Source organism: Cynoglossus semilaevis, chromosome 18 (assembly GCF_000523025.1).
Source record: "Cynoglossus semilaevis isolate Cse_v1.0 chromosome 18, Cse_v1.0, whole genome shotgun sequence".
NCBI lineage: Eukaryota > Metazoa > Chordata > Actinopteri > Pleuronectiformes > Cynoglossidae > Cynoglossus > Cynoglossus semilaevis.
Genome location: NC_024324.1, coordinates 4,617,248 through 4,626,939, shown reverse-complemented (window position 1 = coordinate 4,626,939; position 9,692 = coordinate 4,617,248). Strand labels below are relative to the sequence as shown.

Sequence of the window (9,692 nt, the reverse complement as noted above, 5' to 3'; positions counted from 1 at the left end):
AGTAGCCATCGCGCCAGCGTCATTCATGACAACGAAGCTTAGACCTGAATGGTGGTTTGAATTCAGTTATTTTCAGACGCTAACCAAAGCAGTTCTCATTAACGATTAAACGACCACAGGTAACAGGATTAAAAAAGTCTTATACATACCCAGGCATTCAATGCTTTAGAACTCTATACACATTAGGAAGCTATCCAGGTTATTTTAGAGGTCTTACCTCTGGGTCCTTTTTAAAAAGTATAGAAAGAGAGAGAGAGAATAAGTTGTGCTCTTTTGATGATCAGTCAGTACATCATTTAGTAGGGTTAAAGTTGGTCAATACATTCAACTAGATTTAGAAAAAGCGATTTGTTGTTGTCGTTGTTTTTTTTTTTTCCTTTTTAAATATGAGAAACAAAAGGAAGACAGCTACATCTGAGCGTCGTTTAAAAAGGCAATTTTGCTAAGGAAGGAAAGAAATAAAGCAAAGTTACGTTTCATAAAAAAACAATCTAAGCTTTATTGACAAACCGCTGCAAAACATCTTTTGGACAGATTTAGTATCCTATTTAGGCAAGCTTACACATGTAGCATAATGCATTTTATGGAGAGGGTACAGATACTTGGTGGCAGAGTGAGTACAGTTAGTTTTAAAATATGTACAATATGTTCGGATTGAGCTGCAGGATCCCTTCTCTGTAGAAAGAGAAGACCCATGTGGAGATTTTTGTCCCAATCCTTTCAGTATTTTGGGCATGCAGTTTATGAAGAATCAGATCCCCCAAAATAAGGACCTGAACTTTTTTTTTTTGTTTGTTAAGCACAACAGTTGATCTTCAGAAATCTTAAAATTAGTTGTTTTTTTTTTTTTTAAACATATGAGTCAAATTGAGGATTTGAGGACAGTCCATCTCAACAGTGTCTATTAGGGCTATATTTCAAAACTCTAAAGTACAATGACAAATATTGATGCGTCCGACTAGATGCACAATGTTTTAGAACTATTTAAAAACAATGTAGGAATTGAAATGATTTCTTTTACATTGATTCATTTTTTTTTTCTTCTCTTCTTATTTTAGTCCGTTTTTGTTTCTATATTACATAATTGAGAGTTTAAGGGTTTTTAATCGAGCTATATTAGAAAGAATTTTGAAATGTAGCCTAAATGGGAATCTGCAACTGACCCTCAACAGATTTTTTTTATTTATAAACAAGTATAATGACTCCTTAGACAGGTGGGTAATGAGCCACTAATTCCACTAGAAAGACCTACTCCCGGAACAGTAAAAAAACGGAAAAAAAACCCACTGATCAACAATGCAAAAAAAGCCAGAAGGAGGTTAAAAAAGGGGTAAGAGGAAAGAAAGAAAGAGAAAAAAAATACAGCAACAGAAACAGAATTCCAAAATAAAAAAAGAACACGAAAAAAAATTGTCGCCAACTTCACTGTAATCCATCTAAAAGCCGCTTTGGTTGGCAGGTCGGTTGGCGCGCCAAAGTATTGGAGGGAGTTAGCGGGCGAATCTTTTTAAAAAACAGGATTTTTCAGTTCCTAGTATTGTGCTCTCTCTCGTATAAAGTCCGGTGTGGAAAAAAGACCAAACCAAAGACAAAACGGACAATTACTTTTGTCGGGTTGCTTAAAGCGAGAGCTGCCATTGTAGACAGTTGGTAGTCACGGCAACACTTTTGGGAGCGGGTCTGCTTCAGTACTGTCGGTAAGGGTGATCCCGGTAAGTCGTCTTGGAGCCTCTGGAGGGGGGAGGAGCCTTCGCCTGACCTAGCTGCTGGGTTCCGTTCCAATCATCCTGCCCTGTGGGACAACAGGACAAATCAGGTCAATCATTGTGGATGGTCAAAGTTTGGAACAAATGATACCCAGTTGACTAGCCGCGTCGTGCAGAAGTGTCTTTTCGTGCAGATTCCTTCGCCTGGTAAAGTCTGGAACTAAAGAGTCATTGCGAAAAGACAAACATGTTTCATCCTCACCGTATGATTCGTACGATTCTGTGGTCTCTCCGTGCCCGTAGTCATAGTACTCCGGCTCTCTAATAACAACACAGGGAAAGGAATAAAACAAATTGATCTCTGAATTACATCCACTAGTTGCTGATGTGTCAAACATTAAGCTATTAACGATTAAGTCATTTCTTGGCAATTGGCAATACTTCCCTCCTGAATGTTTCTCAAAAGAGTTTAAGCTCCATTCAAAACAAAAAAAAAATTCTCAGATTAAATAGGTGCTGTGTGGGTATGTTGTGAAAAGCAGCTTAAAAAAACCAAAACAAACAGGTTAGAGACGTTAGATTCTCTCACCCCTGCGGCTGAGTGTAATAGTTGTCATACGACTCGTAGGATGCGTCTGTGTAGTTCTCGTCGTAGCCCTGAAACAGACAACGGAAAATGTTTTAAAAAAAAGTTGGACGTGTACCATGAACTTTAAACAGCCCCCGGTGTGCTTTACACACACACTTTAGCGCTTCAAGCGTTGGAAAACACTTCCATGATAAATGAGCAGTCCAAAACAATAGAAGATAATGGTAAAAAAAACAACAAAAAAACCCCGGCCTTCACCTTGGCTTCACCCGCTGCTGTACTTACATATTCGCCGTAGTTCTCGGAGGCTGCGGCCGTGTGGGTTGTGGGCGCCATCCTCTGAGGGGGCACGGCGGCAGGTGGCCTGGCGCGGGTAGCGGCGGCTCCTCTTACCGGTGCGGCAGGGGGTACTCCGCGGCCCCCCGGGGCTCCCCTCATTGCGCCACCTCTGGCCGGTCCGCCTCGATTCACACCACCTCTGGCAGGGGCACCACGGGGAGGCATTCCTCTGCCCCTGGAGTGGAGAACAGAGTCGACAGGGTGCTCCGTAATGTGATATCTGTCTTGTTCTCTCTTTTTTTTTTTTTTAAAGGTGATGCATTAGTCACTGAGCTTAAAATAAGCCCAGTGCTGCTGAGGTGATTAAAGTGAGAACTCTCATGTAGTGAAACATGACTAAAAAGGCTGTGATTTAGGTTGACAAGAGACTTGTTATGATCTACGTCTCCACTTCATACATACAGTATTTTTCTACTTCTAACACTTGGCAAGAAACGGTAGTTGAGATTGTGCTAGAGGTTCTCTTTTTTACAAAAAAAAAAAAGACTTAAACTCAGTGGTTCAAAGAAAGGCAGAGACACATGACATGGGAGTTGTGATAAATTAGTTATTAAAAATTATAAACTGTACTGATTTGGTGTCACCCATAGAAAACAAAGTGACAGTTTTGTGTCTTAGCTGATGTTAATTTGACTATTTTAGGAATAAGAGTTTCACATTTGCTCAAGTAAAACGACCTGGAGTAACCTCCTAAAATTAAAAACTGAGTTCATCAGCGGGCGCAGTGGGGGAAGCTGTCTTTTTTCCATGAACACAATAGGTAACAAAGAGTGTGTTTTCTTAAAGGGCCGGTCAACAATTGGCCACGAATGCCTTTAAAAAGGAATCACAGTGTGCAGTGATTCAACGTTCACTCACCTATGCATTCCAGCAGGAGGAAGACCGCGACCCCTGACCGCCATGGCCCCTCGGCCCCGAGCCCCGTGCTCCTGACCTCCGTTCAGGTAGCTCATCTCCATGAACTGCTCCTGGCAGATATCATCCATCATATCCTACGCACACAGACAACCCCCCCCCAACCATCAAAAAGAGTGAATCAAAAAAGCATGTGACAGGATATAACTATTTAAAAAAAAAAAAAAATGCTGCATCTGTCCAACAGTTAGAGCGATGGAAAGACATCTCTCAGCGCCAGAGAAAACAGGAGGGTGAGGATGTGGGTCATGAATGTGGGAAGCTGGAAAGCATCCATCCATCCACCCTCCACTGTAGTTCTCCATCATGCACAAAATTTAAATCGCCTCTTCCTGCACTCTGACAAATCTGCCATGACTGCATTAGCAGCTTCCCTTTTCTCTCTCCACAGAGACAATAAGTTAGGGGTGGATTAGTGTGGCGGCTTGTGTGAGCACCTTAAATACTGCGGCACTATCTTTTTTTTTTTCACCCCCCTTTTACAGATCAGTTAAAAACAGTGGTGGAAATAAACGTTAAAAGATCATTCCTCGATAGGGAAAAAATATAATCAGTTCTTTTTACAAGTCACTGAGGTGATGGCAGCTTTATGCTAATCTTTGTATTTCAGTTCAATGGATTTCCTTGATAACAAGCTATGGCAATCATTCATCCAGCAACGGCATGGAATTACATTCCAATAACAAGTTAATTCCAACAAACTGCACTCAGTCACAGGTTCTCTCTTCAGTCCAACAACTTTCAAAATAAAGTGCTTGGTTACTGGATCGAGGTACTAAATGAAAATGGGTTATGTGGACTGTGTTTTTGCAGTCGCTCTCCCACAGTTAACTGTACTGTAATGTATTATTTGGAACTTTTCTTGGCTCACTGTAAGGTGCTTCCAATGCAAACGTCATGCTAGCTTCTGCATGTACGCAACAGCTTCCTGTCCTGCTTTCCAACACACAATATATGCAAACCCGAAATCATGTGCGGTGGAGCAAATCAATAGCGTGAGTGATGCGAGTCTAAGCCTTGAGATTTTTTCGGTTTTTAGTACTAAAAGTCATATAAATCCTGTTTACCGAGAAAAAAACAAACAAATAAATTTAGGTCAAACGATGTAATGATGTTATATATTTTGAGAGAAAATGTCAGCATATTAAATGGAAGCTGACATGTTGTGTCCATGCAGGAGCAGTCAGTGCCCAGCTCTTATCCAGCCGTTCTAGCTGAATGCATTACATGTTTGGACTGTGGCATTAGATTAGCTGCTCAAGGTCAAGCTTTCTGTGACTTCTCCCACCGACTATCTGAGCAACATGTGGCTGCTCATCTTTCAGAAACACACACCTGCACTCAACCACCGTCTCTTTTTTTGCATTCCATTCAAATGGCCACAGTACATTTGTTACTGTCGTGGACTGCAGGTGGGAGAAGAAGAAAAAAACACAAAAAAAAACCTCACCAGCTGAAATCTACTTTCATTAACAATTTACGAACCAGCATTAAAAATGTAACAAGCTATTTTGAAATATTAAAGAAATAAAATACACAAGTAAAATTTTATCACTGAGGAGGATTAAACAAAAACTATTACATTTATCATTTAATGCATTGTTTCCCAAAGACTAGGTCGAGACCCTCAGGTGATTCGCAAGAGGGTTTTTTTGGGTCGTCTCGCATCATGTTTCCCAGGTGTTTACGAATAATGTCTATTGACTTTGTTTTGTGTTGTGTATTATATCGGTCCGTCTTCCGTCCCCTTAAATATTTTGTAAATAACGGAGACATGTCCAAATAACTGTGTCAAAAAAAATGTCCCAACTCACAGGAAACAGGAACTTCTTGACTTCCTCCATGGCGTGCGCCATGCGCATGTAAGCCTCGGGAACGGGGGCAAACACCTCGATGAAAACGTGCAGCTCCATGGACAGGTGTGCGTACTTGGGCTCGCCTCCTTTTCTCAAGCCTTCCTCCTGTGACAGAGACGGGAAGGTGTGCACATGTGAAAGCTGGACACACCGACACAAGCTCTTTGCACTGTTCGAAGATGGCAATAATCAATATGTGACAATGAGGTGTTGAGGCTGAAGGCTCCTGAAACAGGTGTTGAGGCCATCGCTGCCCTTGGCTTTACATTAAAGCCTGCCTGCGATATCCTGCAGATTGACATGATCTGGGCTCAGTGCCTGCCATCTCCCTTAAGTGCAGGCCAGATGTCTTACCCCTTCAACTGCCATCTCACAGGTGTTTAACAGTACGTGGCTGTCTGTCGGTGCGGGTCAGTGGGCGGAGGAATCTTACCTTGTTTTTGTCTCTCATGGATCCTTTGCCCAGCACAGAGATCTTGGCTCCAGTTTCCTCCTGTAGTCTTTTGATTGTGTTGCCCTGAGGTCCCAAAATCTTCCCGACAAAATTGAACTGAGAGCAAAAAAAAGAAACAAAACACAGCAGTGTTACAGTCAAAGTGGGGATAAGTCTAATGCCAGGAGACGGAGTGAGCGATCGCTCGTGCGGGGACTGCTGTGCATACTGCAGCCTTAAGTAGTAGATTTACAGGGAAAGGTCGATAGCAACCCCTTTGAAAGCTATAATGCTGTCAGCAACTATTTACTACAATCATCCCGACACGGAGCCAGAACGACTTTGAACAAGAGCGGTGCATCTTTACTTTTTGCAATCTCCAATAAGCGTAATAACTGTGTATATGATGTGTCCTCCAATTGGCTATCGCATCAAGAAAATCCCCGCTGGGTCCATGATGCCGGCTTTTTTGTAGTTAGATACGCCCATTAGCTCCCCTTTTTCTGACACCGACACACAAATTAAAGCCAAGTCCAGAGATCAGACAATGGTGTTACAACCACAATTCAGACTCCTACACCGTATTGATCCGATACTAGGGAGAGGGGCAGTATCTATAGATTTCTCTTTAGTTAGAAAAACATTTGCTCTATCAATTTGTGCTCACTTCAAACAGGTAAATAAGAAACTAAAGGGATTAAGACTAAGATTCTTATTCAATTATCTGCACATCAAGTTTAAATTTTGAGTCGTTCACAGTACTGGAAGTATCTGTGGTGATTAAACTCTGGAGCATGAAGATTAGAATTAGAACCAAAAGGTTAACAAGTAAAGGCAGGGGGAAAAAAGGCTACTACTCACCTTCGGATACTGTTTGACAGGTATTAGTACTCGTTCCTTAAGTTTGATATTCTTCATTGTGAACAGGTCCAGGTATGCTTCTGCCTCCTTTTTAGGCTCGCCTTTCTGGATCCTATCGATTTCTACAAAGGGAGAGGGACCGTTTCAGGACAAGCATTCCGACAATTTGACAGAATCTACCGGTAATTTCGTCAACGTCGCTGTCATCAGTTAAACTGTGCATGAGCCAAGCATTTTAATAAATGTTGTTGGTTGATACAGATTATTTTTCAGTGACATTACATCAAGTAAATCTTGGTTTCAATAATTCTTCAAGTACTAAAAAAATACTTTATTAAGTTATTGTGGTGATAGTTTTACTTATTTAAACGATCATACGTTAATATATAGTACTGGGCTTCTAGAATTTCAAAAAAAAAAAAGTTTCCATATCTGTTCGCTCTAAACTAGAGTTTCCTCTGTGGCACTCAGAGACATAGCTGCTGTCTACTCCAAACCATCTCTGCCTCCTGGAACACAACACAACCCCAAACCATCTCCTCCTGACTGGTAATGACAACCCTGGAGTCTGCAGTGTGCAAACATGTCAACTCCTCTGCAGTCTACAGGCTGCAGTCTTAATGGAGTGGGTCAGGTGGTAACCAGACTGGCTGGGTTACTGTAAATATCCACACCACACACAGACACACCTGAGTCAAGGTTACGTTCAGATTGAGAGCTCTAAATGTGAGACAAAAACACCAAGGGTTTCCACAGAGGACAGTCCAAGTTTTTTTTTATTACATAATTAAACAACAAAAGGTAGCTCACAAAACTGCAATTACACATTTAGCAAATGTACCCATTTAAAGGAGTTAAAACAACGTGGCCATTTTTAATATTACAAAGCAATACGTTAAATAACGTAAAACAACGTTTTTGTCATATTAAACATTTTTAAATCAACGAATGACCATTAACCGCAGCTTGACATCTTTTGAATTTCAACCAAAAACACAAGACACAACGTTGGTAATATATTCGGTAGAAACTTCTGTAATGTTCCCACACCATCCAACAACCTGTCTTCAGGTGTACAACACCAGACAAGAACTCAAACGCCGTCTGTTTTGCAGCATTCGGAGCAAAGGCGTCATTTTACGTTCCCACTGGTGTCGTGTCGAAAATCGTGCCCCCGTCTCAACATTTCAAGACCCCAGGGCGACAACATCATGGAGGTCCCCAAGTTTGATTAGCAGGTTAGCGGGGGGTTTGTTGGACCTAAATCGCAATAACGCATAGATTTAAAAAGCAAAGCAAAGAAAATTCTTATCATTCAAATCGCCGAGGTTCACATGTCGGTAGTAGACAACATTTAACCACTGCAGCCGCGAGAGCTGCCGGAAATTAACGTGAGGAATATTTGAAAGTGCGTGGTCGAGTCCCAGAAATTAGTTATGAACTAGCAGCTATGCTACACAACCATTTGAGTAAACACGTGTTTTGCCCACACACATGCTACTATAAGCACTAATATTTTAAAAACTCTCGTTATGTATATGGATATTCAGACGTCCGGTCCGCACACGCGTAGCGCGCGTTTGAATTTGCGCTTGTCCACATGTGGAAAACGCACACTCACTACAATCATACGTACACGCACACAAGACAGTAAGATCGACCAAAATCACCACAACACTACTTTACCTGCGTTTAAAAGTTTCATTGCGTGCGTAAACGACGAGTCCAGGCTGTCTTTCTCCGCCAGCAGCTCGGGGAGGTATTTGTCGTCGTTCTCCATTTTGACTTTAGATGAGCGAGGGTAGTTTTGGTGCAACAAAACGTGGAAAACAGCCCAATAATAATAAAAGAGCAAAAGTAGTCCAGTTACGTAACTACGAGGTGCTGCGTATCCTTTGTGTAGACTGCGCTTTGCATGTGTCTGCTGTGCTTTTCTGCGAAAATGTCAGTCCGCGACTTTGCAGTCTTGCGGTTGCCCAGACTATCTGCTCGGTCTTCGCGGCTCCGCAGGCTGGATGGAAATGGGAGAACAAAAGCGGCGAAGACTGAGAGAACACTGATCCCAGTCAAGTCGACGGAAGTGAGCTCACGAGGACGTCGATGGTTGGACTGACGCCGCCTACTGTGCGCGCTGTGGATACGCCGCCGCCTCTGATGGAGATAATGACCCCGCTGTCTGATTTACGATAATGACTTATATTATAACATATGGTGTCACCTTGTTACTGTAAATAAACGCGTAAATGTATCCAATAAATTCAATTTAACTGTGTGTCCTTATATTGCACAGTACATTATTACTGCTTGTTATTGCAGTTATCCATAATCTCGAGGTCATAGATAGATAGATAGATCTGTATTTTTACACACAAAACATTTGTATAACTTTTTTGTTATTATCATTTGATGTCATTATTAGTTACATTTTCAAATTTGTAGATATTCCATAATCAGTAGATGCAATCACAGGGGTATTTAGAGTTAATACAGATTCAGGTAAGAGTGGGATTTCATGTCATTAATAGCATTAGAGTTTTACATTTGTGCATACTGCAGTGGAATCAAAGTACATTTGTAAATACAGTACTGGTGAACTGAGACATGTCTTGACTATTTCATTTGCAATAATGTTTTCAGCCCTCACAGTGGATTTGTGGCACTTCCATTCCAGGCTCTCTACTGCCCCTTAGCGGCAGTGCTAATGATGACAAAGAGGGCCATCAGGCGCTGTTCTAACTGCAACCGTCAGAGCAAGAAGTGTCCTCTCCACCGTCACCCTCTTTTCACTTTTATTGATTCACAAACACCCACGTGTGAGTGAAAAGCACGGTGAATGGAATATTTGTATCGGAGGCCGCACAGCGATTGATTTCTGTGTTACGGAGCGTGGTAATGAACCTGCCATGGAGCGCTCGGGGGGTCAGAGGTGAGAGCTGGCCTAATGCATACAAAGCAAGAGCAGACCACTCCCTTTATATCTGGACGGTTGGAAT

At 41.8% G+C, this 9,692-nt stretch overlaps 1 protein-coding gene across 3 annotated transcripts in view; it reads right to left on the bottom strand.

Moving 5' to 3' along the window:
* Positions 1-474: 474 nt before the first annotated feature.
* Positions 475-9,692, bottom strand: part of khdrbs1b (KH domain containing, RNA binding, signal transduction associated 1b) — a 25,264-nt gene continuing 16,046 nt past the window's right edge. For 2 of the 3 annotated variants that reach the window (XM_017041298.2, XM_017041299.2), the window contains 8 exons: positions 6,700-6,821; positions 5,839-5,955; positions 5,364-5,510; positions 3,493-3,626; positions 2,581-2,809; positions 2,296-2,363; positions 1,969-2,027; positions 475-1,792 (listed from right to left, as the gene is read on the bottom strand). In XM_017041298.2, coding sequence (XP_016896787.1) covers positions 1,686-1,792; positions 1,969-2,027; positions 2,296-2,363; positions 2,581-2,809; positions 3,493-3,626; positions 5,364-5,510; positions 5,839-5,955; positions 6,700-6,756 — 918 coding nt within the window. In that variant the 5' untranslated portion in view covers positions 6,757-6,821 and the 3' untranslated portion in view covers positions 475-1,685. Of the gene's footprint in view, positions 1,793-1,968; positions 2,028-2,295; positions 2,364-2,580; positions 2,810-3,492; positions 3,627-5,363; positions 5,511-5,838; positions 5,956-6,699; positions 6,822-8,385; positions 9,081-9,692 lie in introns of those variants that run through there. The other variant, XM_008331256.3, reaches the window with a different exon arrangement.